This window comes from Aptenodytes patagonicus, chromosome 1 (assembly GCF_965638725.1).
Source record: "Aptenodytes patagonicus chromosome 1, bAptPat1.pri.cur, whole genome shotgun sequence".
Classification (NCBI taxonomy): domain Eukaryota; kingdom Metazoa; phylum Chordata; class Aves; order Sphenisciformes; family Spheniscidae; genus Aptenodytes; species Aptenodytes patagonicus.
The window spans coordinates 27,596,868-27,612,379 of NC_134949.1; the positions used below are offsets into that span (position 1 = coordinate 27,596,868).

A 15,512-nucleotide genomic window follows, 5' to 3' on the forward strand; every position below is an offset into this window, starting at 1 on the left:
CTTAAATCAGAGCTTTTCTGACATCAGAAAAGCTTCATTAGTTTGTATCAGCTGAAGATTTGGCTTCTGAACTCAAAAGCAAAACTAAGATCATGTTGCAAGATTTCATAATAAGCTGATATCTTTTTTTGTGGTGCACTTGTTTTTAATTTCAGGGATAATTTCTGAAGGGTATTGTTTTGGCATTAAAGTTAGAAGGTAGTTTCATTTTTACTTTTAGTCATCTAATGAGCCATATAGACTGCTGCCACTTCTGTTGAGTTGTATTCCAGTTTTCAAAGAGCAAGATTTAAAATAACTTCATTAAATTAATTTTGTTTCTAGAACGTGCATGTAAATTTCCTGCTTTCTTTTTCTAATATTTTGTCAATTTATTCTATAGCAAATCAAATATACACTTTCAAGTGAATTTTCTGTCTTAGCTTTTTATTTAAAGACATTTGGCTCAGCTAACTGTGTTTTCCACTTGTGCACTAGTGCCAGAAAATTCCTTTCTGCATTGATAATAAAAATGTGCACAACAACAATAAACTGCAATGTTAAGACACGGCCTACCATCTGTCTTAATTTATAAGAAATTAGTCTGTAAAGAGGAAATAAAAGATTAAGTAAGTTTTGTCTTGCTTCCTGTTACTTAAGCATAATAATACTGATTTTTTTGTAATGTAAAAAAAGATAGATACCTTGATATTTGTTTTTCATCACTGCTCTGATTTTGTGGTGGTGATCTGTGCTGCTCTTTAACATTTGCTTTTCTGTAGCAGGAGTTATTTTGTAGCTTTCCTTTGCAATATTAGATGTTATTGGTCATTAATAATAGGATCTTTTTTAATTGAGTTTTACAGTTTTTCTCATTCTTGGCTTTCTGTTTTTCAACAGATGCTCTTAATGTACCTGTAAGGATTTCAGTCAGTGGCATTGAACCAGCCCATTGTGGTACAGAGGAATTTGATACAGAAAACACAATATGTGCTTTAAATATCCGCAAACAGACATCATGGGATGATTTTTCAAAAGCAGTGAGTCAGGCAGTGACAAACCATTTCCAAGCAATCACTTCTGATGGATGGAGGAGCCTAGAAGACCTGTCATTTAACAGTGCTGCAGAATCCAACATTGGCCTCAGTGCAAGCAGTATACTATCTGTCAAACTAGGTATCAATATTGGTGTAATAAGAAAAGCAAAAATTGGGGGTTTTCCTGAATTTGTGAAATCTTGTAAGTAAGATAAAAATATCTTTAGATTTCTGGATCATTTAAAGCTTAGACTGAGAAAGACCAATACTATCTATGAAACTTTGAACAGTGAAAGCAGTCTTTACTTTTAGCGATGTGTATAGTACAATTCATAGAATAGAATCATAGAATCATTGAGGTTGGAAAAGACCTCTAAGATCATCGAGTCCAACCAGCAACCCAACACCACCATGCCCACTAAACCATGTCCCTAAGTGCCTCATCTACTCGTCTTTTAAATACCTCCAGGGATGGGGACTCCACCACTTCCCTGGGCAGCCTGTTCCAATGTTTCACCACTCTTTCAGTAAAGAAATTTTTCCTTACATCCAATCTAAACCTCCCCTGGCGCAACTTGAGGCCATTTCCTCTTGTCCTATCGCTTGTTACTTGGGAGAAGAGACCGACACCCACCTCGCTACAACCTCCTGTCAGGTAGTTGTAGAGAGCGATGAGGTCTCCCCTCAGCCTCCTTTTCTGCAGGCTAAACAACCCCAGTTCCCTCAGCCGCTCCTCATAAGACTTGTTCTCCAGACCCCTCACCAGCCTCGTTGCCCTTCTCTGGACACGCTCCAGCACCTCGATGTCCTTCTTGTAGTGAGGGGCCCAAAACTGAACACAGTATTCGAGGTGCGGCCTCACCAGGGCCGAGTACAGGGGCACGATCACTTCCCTACTCCTGCTGGCCACACTATTTCTGATACAGGCCAGGATGCCATTGGCCTTCTTGGCCACCTGGGCACACTGCCGGCTCATGTTCAGCCGGCTGTCAACCAGCACCCCCAGGTCCTTTTCCGCTGGGCAGCTTTCCAGCCACTCTTCCCCAAGCCTGTAGCGCTGCATGGGGTTGTTGTGGCCGAAGTGCAGGACCCGGCACTTGGCCTTGTTGAACCTCATACAGTTGGCCTCGGCCCATCGATCCAGCCTGTCCAGGTCCCTCTGCAGAGCCTTCCTACCCTCGAGCAGATCAACACTCCCACCCAACTTGGTGTCGTCTGCAAACTTACTGAGGGTGCACTCGATCCCCTCATCCAGATCATCGATAAAGATATTAAACAAGACTGAGCCCTGGGGAACACCGCTCGTTACCGGCCGCCAACTGGATGTAACTCCATTCACCACAACTCTCTGGGCCCGGCCGTCCAGCCAGTTTTTGACCCAGCGCAGAGTACACCTGTCTAAGCCGTGAGCCACCAGCTTCTCTAGGAGAATGCTGTGGGAGACAGTGTCAAAGGCCTTACTGAAGTCCAGGCAGACCACATCCACAGCCTTTCCCTCATCCACTAGGCGGGTCACCTGGTCATAGAAGGAGATCAGGTTGGTCAAGCAGGACCTGCCTTTCATGAACCCGTGCTGGCTGGGCCTGATCCCCTGGTTGTCCCACTCATGCCTTGTGAGCGCCCTCAAGATGAACCGCTCCATAATCTTCCCCGGCACCGAGGTCAGGCTGACAGGCCTGTAGTTCCCCAGATCCTCCTTCCGGCCCTTCTTGTAGATGGGCGTCACATTGGCAAGCCTCCAGTCGTCCGGGACCTCCCCCGTTAACCAGGACTGCTGATAAATCATGGAGAGCAGCTTGGCGAGCACCTCCGCCAGCTCCCTCAGCACTCTCGGGTGGATCCCATCCGGCCCCATGGACTTGTGAGCGTCCAGGTGGCGTAGCAGGTCATTGACTGCTTCCTCTTGGATTATGGGGGGTTCATCCTGCTCGCCGTCCCTGTCTTCCAGCTCGGGGGGCCAAGTACCCTGAAGATAACTGGTCTGCCTGTTAAAGACTGAGGCAAAGAAGGCATTGAGTACCTCAGCCTTTTCCTCATCCTCGGTGACAATGTTCCCCCTCGCATCCAATAAAGGATGGAGATTCTCCTTGGCTCTCTTCTTGTCATTAATATATTTGTAAAAGCTTTTTTTGTTGTTTTTAACGACAGCGGCCAGATTGCGTTCTAGCTGGGCTTTTGCCTTTCTCATTTCTTCTCTGCACGACCTAATGAGACCCCTGTACTCTTCTTGAGTCGCCTGCCCCTTCTTCCACAAGCGGTAAACTCTCCTTTTTTTCCTGAGTCCCAGCAAGAGCTCCCCGTTCAGCCAGGCCGGTCGTCTTCCCCACCCGTTCTTCTTACGGCGTATGGGGACAGCCTGCTCCTGCGCCTTTAAGACTTCCTTCTTGAAGATCGTCCAGCCTTCCTGGACCCCTTTGCCCTTCAGGACCGTCTCCCAAGGGACTCTCTCAACCAGCAATTTAATATCATTAAGCAATTTAATATCATCTCGGGGTCCATGGGGTCCTATGTTAATTAGTCTTTTACTCAATTTAGTACTCCAGAGGAGGGATCTGTATTACAGGTGAAACAAAATAAGTCAAAAATAAGTCAAAATAAGTCAAAAATAAGTCAAACCAAAGCCCACACTACGTCTTCACAGTACATCCAGACTGTACAGTAAATCCAGACTGTAAATCATGAGCATAGGTAGAACAGAACTACTCCTGGTTTATGTAACTTCACTTATCAAGGTAAAACAGAAAAATCTTTAAGATGATGAGAAATTGGCCAAAATGTGGTAGTAGTAGTAACAGTTGCATAGGATACTGAAAATTCATGTGCTTCATCTTAAATCCCCTTCCCCCCTCCACCTGCCCACCACCCCCAAAAAAACCTATTCATGTTAGACTGGGCAAATTATCTTATTTTACTTTATTTTACATGTAAAGATGTAAAGACAGGCTAGCTATTAAACTTGTGTCTTAATTGGCAGAAAACATTAGTATCCTCAGTCAGGTATCAAATAATAGTATGATTTAGTACATGGGACTGGTTTGTTTGTCCCATTTGTCAGTGTATGCACACAATCTTTGTAAGCAACTGAAAATGCTTGAACATAGGACATTTTATATAGATACAGGGAATATCTCTCTTTTTTATTTTTTCTTTTTAACAGGAAACATTTCATGGTCAACAGGTCAGATTTTTTCCCAACCACCATGGGACTTTTTGAAGAAGAACAGAGCTGAGCATATCACAGTGTTTTTGTTTGGTAATTTTCGATTCATAATTTTCAGGTTTTAATGTTAAGACACTCCATATGAAATACATAATTTGAGAATCATTTGCTACTGTTTTTGTTCTTCAGTGTTGCTTGATCCTCAGAAATATCCAATTAATTGTTTAACTAGATTTGAAAGGGTCTACAACATTTAGAAAATATGCTGGCACATAAAAGTCCTACTATCTTTTTTTAGTTATACAGTAGTATCCATTTTACTTAGTTCATGGATACCTGTGCATCTATGCTGCTAGATAAATGCCTTTCATTTCTTCACCATTTTAATTTGCATAGCCTGTAATTTTAGGAGATCACTGTAGAATAGTGCATGAAAAGCATATGTATCCATCATACATGCTTATAAACATGAGAGATTTAGAGAAGTTATTTGTGTATCTCTTTTTAAAGGACCTCAAGAAGGCTGCCTAAATAGTGTGACTTATGCGTCTATGATCCATCTTCAGACACTTCAGAATTACCTCCGCCTGGTATGCACTAAGCTAGCTTCTCTCTGCATGCTATTTATACGTGAAAATACTTCTGTAATAGTGTTGACTAAAAAAAATTTACCTTCTACTCTGTGAAAGAATGTCAAGACTTCTAAAAAATGAAATGGGATGAAAGCTGTTACTTTAAAATAAAGTTCCCCTAAATCTTACCCCAATAAGTTTAGTCATGTGAGGGCATTAACTTTCTTCTTTAAATAGCTGCCATCTGATTAACTGAACCGCTTAAGAAAATATATTAAAAGCCCTGTGAGACCTTATTTCTTTCCAAAGTTACTTCATTCCACTTTTTGAGGGGAAAGTAAATTAGAATAACATTCATGTAAGCAATTATTTGAATTTTATTATTAGCTTTTATATATATATATCTCCTGTAACTCTTACAACTTATTTAACACCTCAAAATGTAAGGATAATTGGATAATATGAGTTAACTTTCATAGATCATTTGTGTTAACATTGCTAATCAAATCAGAATTAGTTTAAAATCTGCATAATTTCTGCTGTGTCCTTGGATAGAATTTTATGTTGTTAGAAGAGTTATGTGCCATAGGTTTCTGCTGTATTCAACAATATTGCACAATATGTGAGTGTATTCCCTTACTGATTTTTCAGAGATAAAGTAATTTTACAGTTAAGATCGATGAAATCATTTTTATTCTACTGTATTGATAACATGATCCCACTTCAACTGGAAATAAAGTCCTTAGTCTAAGTCCTTAAGTTAGCGGTGGCTTAAACTACTCTTCGATGATTTTAACATCATTCTGGTTTATCTATTTTAATTCAAAATCAAGAAAATATTTGTGACTCCTAAACTGATCCTTCCTACATGAATTTTTCAAGTTTTAATGATTGTTATAATCACAAAATACCTTTTCATGTAGTTTTACAAATTATGATATAAATTTATCAATATATTTCCAAGATGTCATATGCAAATATTGCCTATTTTGAAAATAATATAGTAAGGATTATCAACTCCAGTAGTGCAAAACAAAGAATTTTGTCTATTAGGTGCTTATTGTCTCATCTAGGTAAAAAAAAATCCAAGTCTATGAACTTTCAAGAATAATTTATTGTCTGTCTGTAGGTTGAACAATACCGTAATGTCATTTTCCATGGTCCAGAAGGAAGTTTGCAAGACTATATAGCATATCAGATAGCGGCCTGCATGAAGGTATTAACACAAACATATAAAGTAAATTAGTTAATAAATTAAAGTTTGCACTATTTCACCAAATCTATAAATTTTCAACACAGCAAAAGCAAGTGGCTGCAGGATCCACATGTGAAATTGTTAAAGTTGAAGTGGATGCTGGTTTCTCCAAGGAGCAGCTTGCAGAACTGTTCATCAGTAGCGGTAAGGTTATTTCAGCAGGACTGACTTTGGTAATTTGTAGGAAAATTTTTAATGGTACAAAGTAAAGAAATACATTAGAACATATTGTATAGTGAGTGGCATGTTTTAACAGAACCCATAGTTTTCCAGGTGCTTGGGGAATAATGATAAGAGTCTAAACTGAGGTAGAACTAAGTGTGACAGTCCAATAGGGAGCTCTGTCAAAAGTTCGTGCCATTTAAGTAAAATTAATAGTTCTTAATATTTTTTTTCTGTCTCATTCCTTTTTTCCTTTGTTTGTGAGCCTTTAAAAGTTGATTGCTATGGTTCAGATCTACTGCATCAGAAATGAAGGTCTATTGTTGCCTTATTGTAGCTGTTCTAATGCTTTAAAAAAAAAAAAGATATGAGAAGGAAAGCTATAATTATTACCTTTCTGGGAATAAAAGGAGCAGTGAAAGAGTTCTTAAAAAGTCGGACCACTTGCTTTTGATATATGCTTGTTTACTAGATACTTATGTGTGGATCTGAGCCAAATTTTGTCACCCAGGCAGGCAAATGTTAGTGTGTGTGCATTCTGACCTATTACCACAGGACAAAGGTGAATTTCTATTAATGTGAACGGTTTTCTCTAATGGATGTGAATAGCTACATGAAGATTAAATTCCTGTTACTTGGGTGCTCCACAATGAAGTATTCTCAAAGTGGTCAGTCGGCTATACCTGTGTAAATTCACGATGAATAATTGGTAAGAGTGAAAAAAGGGCAAAGTAGACGAAGATGAATGACAGTGAAAATGGGCAAATTAAGTATGGAAGCAGAAGAATGGGGGCACCTGGGTCAGTCAGAAGTAGGAAAGAGAACATAAAAAAAGAGGAATAGAATAGTGCTAAAAATGAAGGAAAAAACAGTATTTTCTGTGGAGGGCTTTTTCATGGGCAGGTTGTGCTGCGTTTTGCCCATACTCATGCATTTGAACTCTGATTTCTTTTATTTTGCCATAGTATTAACCATACAGTAATAATATAGTATATAATATTACTATATAATATATAAAATAATATATAATATTACACATGCAGTAATAAAATAAGAGCCTGAAGGGTGATATGATGCTTCCTTTTCTTTGGTACTGTTCAAATTAATTTTGGCTCAAATACAGTTTTGCTGTTTGCAAGCAGTTCTCAGATATGTAGCTGCTTTCACCCCTTTGCAGCTTTCTTCTATTTTTTTTTTCCATTTCTGTTTTATGAATGTTTAGTTTTGGGGGTTTTTTTGTTGACAAAAACTAGCAATATAGTTTGAATCTAACCTTGGTAGCAAGACCTCATTTTCATCCAAAAATGTTGGGCTTTTCTCTTTTATTATTATGACCTCTTCTACAGCTCTAGGATCTTAACTTTACTTCTCATTCAATATGGTCATTCACATTAAAAATAAATGTGATAAATGTCATTACTGTTTGGAATAACCTTGTGTTTCAGGAGCTGTGATTTTCACATTTCACTTTCTGTATTGAAAGAGGCTGGGCTTTAGGCATTTGAAATTGTACCGATTTCAGTTGTACCAATGCAACTCCTCTGGATGCATTCTCATGTGCTACTGCGATGAAACTTTGAGACAACCAGAGCCTTGAGAGGATCAGCACCTACCTTTTTCCTTCTCAGTACGGGCAGACCAGAAACACCAAGAGGAATTTGAATCTCATAAGCAAATATTTTATTCAAACAAACTAGAATTACCAACTTTTTAATAGAAAACTACAATTCAGTGAGTGAGACTGAATGCTGCCTTCTACCTGCTGTGCGTTTGCTGTGTGGGCCTATCCTTCAAGTATGCTTTCATCCTGTGGCTTTCATTGGCTTTCTTTGTTGCAACAAACTCTGCACAGTCCTCTCTGCTCATGAACAAAAGCAGAGCCATCCCATGGGCTCATACAGTGAGCACTGCTCCATTATGTTTGTTAGCATACTTCCTGGTGTAACTTAACTTCAGTCTATGTCAGTTTTTCCTCCCAGGAAATCCTGGTCACAGTTTGGAGCACAGCTTGTGCCAGTGATTATTCCCACATGTCGTTTTGAGTGCCATCACATTGCTGGGAGAGAAGAAGAGACCGTTTAGTCAGAAGTCAGCTAGGCTTTTGTGTTTGACCTGCAGGCGAGTAAATCATTCATAGTCTGGTTTGTTTACTAGGCACTGTCTCTTAGGAAAGCTTCTTCTTTTGGATGCTTTTACTCTGTGTCACCAACACACTTAGATAACAACTTACTTAAGATATTAATAGTCTGTGCTTGCATTTCAGCATCGTGCTGCTGGTTGAGTCTCTCATTTTTCTGCCTGCTTCTTGTGCCATTGTTCTGCCGCATCTCCTCTCCTAGGAGAGCAGTCTCCTTCTCTCTCTAAATGGTTTCATCAGACACAGAGGAGGTACCTGTCCTCCCTGCTATCCAGCTATATCCTCTTAGTAAAACAGGGCAGTAATATTCAGGAAACTGCAAATAAATAGCAATCATCGGCTACAGTCAGTTGCTCTAAGTTTTGCCCTATTACTCATCATTTTCCTTAATGACCATCTTCAGCACCACCTTCAAAAAGTTCTGAAACAATGCAAGGCACAATGTACTCAAGACAAGGGTTTTGTTTAATATTTGTATTACACAAGCATTCATCTGGGATTTAGTGTTACAGGAACACTTGCAAAGGCTGTATCTTTTTTAGGCAATAAGATGTTAAAATCAGGAAAAATAAAGGAAAAGATCTGAAATGTGAAAAAAGGACTGTGTATATATATCATTTTTTAATGCCTGTTAAGTTCAGGTGCTACTGTTTATGCTTCAAAGTAGCTCTGATTATTTGTGTGATTCTTAAAGATATTGAAGGAAGTTTTGAGGAGAGGATAGTAGCAAACAAATAGGCAATCTCACAGAATGATTAAGTTTCTTATAAACATGGAATATTCTGAATCCTTTTATCACTACATTGTATAAAAAGTACTTGTTAAAAGTTTAAGATGTATTACAGCAAATTAAAGAAATGTTTCCAGAGATCTTTGCTATCTTTTCTGTTGTATTTATTTTCAGTGTGCTGAAATCCTTCCTATCTATGAAGATCCCATTATAGCCATTTCAGGAATTTATTTTAATAATAGCTTTCAATTTTTTTTCTTATTGTACAGTATGATACTCTTTCCATTGTTTGATTTTATGCTTCCAGTTTTGAACATATTATACAGTCTGTCTGTTTCTGTGAACAAGTTAAAAGGCAAAAAATAACTAAAAAATCCTTTGTTGCTTTAGTAGCAGTAAAAGCTGTATACGTAAATAAAAGTCAATTTTCATAAGTAGACATTAACGGGATTTTTATATTTCAGCTTGTCTGGTCCCAGTCAAACAGCCTCCTGTAAGCAAGACAACTATTGTGATTTTAGAAAATCTGGAGAGAGCTTCTTTATCTGAATTACTAGGAGATTTTCTGGCACCTCTTGAGAATCGGAGTTCAGAAAATCCTTGCACTATTCAAAGAGGTATTTAAAGAATTTGGGATGGAGAAATGTTTTTACTACAGTACAGTTGTATTATAATACATGACAAATGGGGAACTTAGAGGAGAAAATTGTAATTTGTTCAGTTTTTATATTTTATTGCAAACAGTTGTTCTTAACCAAGTATAGCATGTTTAAGGCTAATTTAGGTGGGTTTTTTTTCTTTCTAATTATGTCACTGCTTCTTGCTTTTATATGAAATCATGTCAAAGCTTTGAGTATTTTGGTAAAATTTTTTATGGTTCATTTTTAGCAAATGGAGTTTCTGGTGCCTTTTACTTTCATGAGAACTGCTTTTTACTGGGGACAATCGCAAAGTGTCATCTTCATGGCTCTGACCTGCTGGTTCAGCAGCATTTCCGCTGGGTTCAACTTAGGTGGGATGGGGAACCAATGCGTGGCTTGCTTCAAAGGTTTTTAAGAAGAAAAGTTATAAACAAGGTAAGAACTTGAACTACTACTTCCCATCAGCAGGCGATGTCCAGCCTCTTCCCGGGAACTAGGGCTTCAGTATGCATAGCGGTTGCTCCAGAAGACAAACATTGTAATAACGAATGCCCCCTCTCCTCCTCCTTTCTCTTAGCTTTTATTGCTGAGCAGACATCATATGGTATGGAATATCCCTTTGGTCAGTTTGGGTCAGCTGTCCTGGCTATGTCCCCTCCCACGATCTTGCCCACTCCCAGCCTACTGGTGAGGGGGGAATGTTGGAGAGACAGCCTTGATGCTGTGCGAGCACTGCTCAGCAGTAGCCAAAACACCGGTGTGTTATCAATGCCTTTCTAGGTACCAATACAAAGCACAGCACTGTAAGGGCTGCTATGGGGAAAATTAACTCCATCTCAGCCAGACCCAATACACACATATATAAAATAAGGTAATTATATGTCCTGTGTGTATTGTCTAAGTTTTAAGCAGCAAAGAGAGTTTTCATTATTTGCAAATCAAAGAGGAAAGAGGGGTGAAAATACATCAGTAGGGAAGTTGTTTTCAGCCAATAGGCCTGCTGAAGCTGGAACAGAAGTCCAAAAGAGAATAAAGATGGGAAGTCTGTTTTAGCATGAATAAATAAATGGAGGATGGGAAATGAAAAGAAAGATGTGGGTAAAAGCAGAATAGTGGAATTTTGAAAGTTATTTGGAAGAAAACCATTCCAGTGTGGTAGCAGCTATTGCAGACAGTCAGGCAGTGTTAGACGTTGGGAGGGGGAGCTTAATCAAAACAGCTGCAAAGGAAAATAATCTTGGCAGCAGAGTTTTGAACAGGCTTAAAAAGGGAGATTGTTCTAGGACTAGAAAAAACTGTCAGTAGTAAAGAGTCCTGGTCTGGGACAGGAGACCTACTGTCGGTTCTGAGTGTTCAGCTGTACGTATCTTGGGTATCCTTGGGGATGTCATCTCCTGTACCCTGTGCCACTGTTCTCATCTATAAAAGCTTACTGATTCAAAGAGATCCTAAAGAGGAAATGTGTGGTAACGGAACATTTCAGTTATGATAATGAGGAAATTTAGAAACATTCCTAGGTATTCTTTAATAGCAAGAACAGGAATACAGAATATAAAAAAAGAATCACGTGAAATGTATCAATGAAACTCTTAATAGATTACTTTTCTTAAATTACTTTTTTCAGGTGCATAGTTATTTATAAGTACTTTTTTCTGCGTGAAACATTGTTTACTTTTTTCCCCCATGTGCTTTAAATCTTTGAGTCCCTACAGACATAGTAAGCTGGAACCATTATGAGTGGTTTTCTGGTTGAGGGTATGAATGGTTTCCAGAATCCTTGCAAAGGATGGGGAGGGTAGCAATTGTCTGTAGGCAAGTAGGTGGGTTGGTTGAAGCTGGTACCATGCAGATACTCTATAGTGCTGGAATGAGGTATAGGCCAGAGGACAGTGCAATAAAATTATGTAGCAGAATTCTCCTCCATCCTCTTCAGGAGAAACGTTGTATTCTCAAGGACAGAAACACTTTGATCGTAGATCATTCAAGACCAAAGAGAAGGACTGTCTTCAGTTGAGCACAAGGCCAAGAAATACAGCAACACAGACAATTGCAGAAGCAGTGGTATTCTGACTTGTTCACAGACAAAGGCTGGATCAAACTTACTCTGCCAAACTGCTTTGGCTACCAAAACTTGCAGCATCATGTAACAGATGTCATTTCCAGGGTATTTTGTTTAGGCTTAAAAGCAATCCTTAGTCTCATAGGTTAGATTTTAAGAATGTAATAGGTTCCTACCTCTGACGGAAGTTGAGCAGAATTTGGGTAGTAATCTCATTAAGTTTATTTTCTCTAAAGCATATATGCAGATGGTGGCTATTTGGAGAAAAAAGTCATGCGTCTTCCTGTATCATCCCTAATTAAATAATGAATAAAAATGCCCAGTGTGCTAGTACATTTTTTTTTTAATACATGTGCCATATGCAAACTCCAAATCAAATGTCAGTTGCTGTGGATCTTAAAATAGTGGATTCCAATGTTAAAAATAGAAGAAAGATTAATCTGTTATAAAAACCTAAGGGAAAGTAAAAGCACATTTATTGTTTGAACAATATACTATTTCTGAGATCCTTGCTTGTGCCTTAATAGTCTTGTTTTCAGATGAAAAGCACTTTTTCCCTTATTTTGGGCTATTGGGATATATGGGAACAGTTTAAATATTTTTCTACATTAACATTAAATTGTTCACCTGTAGACTCTGTCAAGAAGCTCTGGCTTCAGTGCTGGCAAATACTATCCCTATGGCATCTTTTAATGCTTCCTTCAATTCAAACTCTTCCAGAGGATAATCTTAGGATTAGGATAATGAAGACTGTAATTTGGAGTCAGATGAAATAGAAGATTTTTCTGGCACCAAATGATTTGCCTTTAACAAGGCATGTTAAAAAATGTTAAGTCTTGGAGGAAAGCATCTTTCCTTCATTGCTACTAAGTATAAAATCAATATAGAAATCCACTGAGAACATGCCTGGATCAGACATTCCTGTTCAGTGTGATTGTATGTTCTTTTATACGCCCTATTTATGTCATATATATTGCATAGTACATGGTAGGAGCCTCTTGCAATCCTAATCTTAAACACCATAGAAAAAGCACTGCTGCCAAATTTGTGTCTCAGTTTCCCACAAGAAAGTAGAGACATGTCAGTTTATTGATAAGGAGATATCTTTTAAAGTGTAGTTGGGGAAATAAGTTTTAATACAAGACTTCAGTATACTCCGTAAAAAAGTTTGAGCAGGTTTTGACTGTTCCTGATTTTCGTAATAGCAATATAGCAGGAAAAAAACCCACAAGCCTTCTTGGGGTTTCAAGGAAAGTGTTTGCAGCACAGGTCTTATGTCGTGTCAAACATCTTTTCTCTCTGCAGTTCAGAGGCAAAGTACCTCCTCCATGTGATCCTGTGTGCAAGACCATAGACTGGATTCTTGCTGTTTGGCACCAGCTGAACTCTTGCTTATCACGTCTAGGAGCGCCTGAAGCACTTATGGGGCCAAAACATTTCTTCTCTTGTCCTGTGGTGCCAGGGCATGGCCAAGCGACAGTGAAGTAAGATCTCTGTTTCCTGTTTGACGCTGTTCAGTGCCAACTAGATACTTACTACAAATGTAGCAGTTGTGTTTCTCCCAAAACCCGTCTGACTCAGCAACCTTGAAAGTATTTTAGCAGAAGTTATTGAAAGCTTTAAGACTTTTGTTTGATATTTAATTACTAGAAGGACAATTTTGAAGGACACAAGTGGGAACGGGGTGCCTAACACTAGTTGAAAGTCAGTCGTCTTTTGTGATCTTTGAGTTATTTTCTGACAGAGGTTGCAAAATATTACCTGTACCAGAATGGCTAATATTGCTCAACCCTTTAAAGGTTTTGTTCTTCATTTCAAGATAGCACTGTAAAGAAAGCTGTTCGTTAGCAAACAGACCAAAAAAAGGTTCAAGAATTCTGAGCTTGAAGAGTTGGTAAAGTTTCCTTTTCAGGAAACTTGTACACGAGGCAAATCTAGAGAAGTGGAATGATTTCTCACTCTTTTTAATATCTGGTATCATTTTTAAACACAAGTGAAATTTCACAGATGTATTAGCATAGTAAATAAGGCAGATATATACTTTTTAGCTATACACATGGTTAGATGTCCAGTAAAATAAAAGAATGATGAAAATTTTGTCTGTTCTTGCGTAGTATTGCATGAACATCTGCTCACATTCCAACTTTTCTGCAAATGCTAGCAAGTGATACAAGAAATAATTATAGAATTTTAAAATATATTAATTTCATACTAAGATGTTGCTTGGCTATATTAGAAAGGTAATGAGCCCCTAATTAAGATTGAAACTTATTCAGAACTCAAATAATGTTAGTTTCTGGAGATGCAACATTACTTTTCTCACTCTGCTTCATAGCATTCTCCTTAATTGCCACTTCTGCTCCCTCTCTGACTTTTCTCTCTTGTACTAGTTTCTGCTGACCCTTCTTCCAGTGTCCTTTGCTTAGCATGTGTACTGGCTTTCTCATCTTTTGTTCTGTCTGCAGTTCTTGATACATTTTCCTTGTTCATTTTCCTTTTTTTTTTTCTAAAAGGCCAGATTATCTAATATCCAGAGTAATTATCAAAGTCTAAATGTGGATGTAGCATTGACTTGAAATTTTATGGGTGCTATGAAATAAAAAAAGAATAAAGTATACCATGCCTCTATCTCCTGTCTTCCTCTTGAATCATGTTCTCTGAAATGTCTTAATCATTTATTTATTGCAATGGCATTAGTAGAGGACAGAAAACTATTCTTTATATACCTTAATTATGCATTTCTGAGTTTGGATTTCTCCAAAGTGTAACTTTGACTGGATTCACAATGCTTTATTTTGAGCACAACCCCAAAATGTCTTTTACAGTAGCGATACTCCTCACTTTAATGTAGTTTTTGTCCACTAATAAACAATTAAAAAGCACAGCTCCAGTGAGCACTTACTGCACACTTTTAGTTTAGCAGCATGATGGCTAACAGTGTGGTCATATAACTAGCAATAAATAGATTTAATTAGCAGCTCACTGGTTGCTGTTATTTCAGTCTAATTAACCACTCCTGTCCTCTTGCCCCTCCTCTCCACTGTGCTATTTTGCTGCTTTTTGCATTTGTTAAAGCTTCACTGAGTCAGTTCAATTCATTAAGACAGCAGACCGCTATCTACAGAGTGGGTTTGTTCTGGGCTAAGCCTTAGCATGAGGCAAGTGGTAGAAGCAGGCAGCTGGGAAGGGAGAGAGGTGGTGTGACAGGAAATTGTTTCTTGCTGTGTGCTGTTTCATGTAGCTTCACGTGTTTTGGAGAGTAGAATGAATAAGTGAGGAAAATTTTAGCTACTTTTTTTTTCTTGGTTTTGATCTAGGGAATTGAAGATAATGTTCCAACAGGAAAGAGTTTCACTTTACAGCTCTTTTTCAGGGGCAGGGGGGTGCTGTACCTTTCCTAAGTATCAGCTATATCAAAGAACTGGGGACTTGATCAAGATGAGCGCAAACGTAAGACTGAAATTAAACACCAGGTTGGAATTTTGATTAGAGAGGATGGCATTGTACAGCCCATCAATTGTTAACCCTTAGATTATAATGGGCTCAATTAATTTTATCTTTGCAGTGCTCATTTCTGACTATTTATACTAGCAGTATTGCAAAATGTCAAAAGCTTACGTGGGCAGAAATGGAAAGAGAGAGTTCTTTATTACTAAAACGAAAGCAATTGTTTACTTTGGTAGCTTAACTGTAGGTTGTATCTATATGGAATGGTATCTACAACTTTATGCTAAGGAAGCTTCAAGGAACATCTCCAATATGCATTTTACATCTTATTTT

At 38.3% G+C, this 15,512-nt stretch overlaps 1 protein-coding gene across 1 annotated transcript in view; it reads left to right on the forward strand.

Moving 5' to 3' along the window:
• Positions 1-15,512, forward strand: part of CTTNBP2 (cortactin binding protein 2) — a 93,037-nt gene that overhangs the window by 65,994 nt on the left and 11,531 nt on the right. The window contains exons 10-17 of the mRNA XM_076330370.1: positions 880-1,155; positions 4,174-4,269; positions 4,687-4,766; positions 5,878-5,964; positions 6,048-6,147; positions 9,497-9,649; positions 9,921-10,108; positions 13,038-13,216. Of these exons, the coding sequence (XP_076186485.1) occupies positions 880-1,155; positions 4,174-4,269; positions 4,687-4,766; positions 5,878-5,964; positions 6,048-6,147; positions 9,497-9,649; positions 9,921-10,108; positions 13,038-13,216 (1,159 nt within the window). The remainder of the gene's footprint in view (positions 1-879; positions 1,156-4,173; positions 4,270-4,686; positions 4,767-5,877; positions 5,965-6,047; positions 6,148-9,496; positions 9,650-9,920; positions 10,109-13,037; positions 13,217-15,512) is intronic.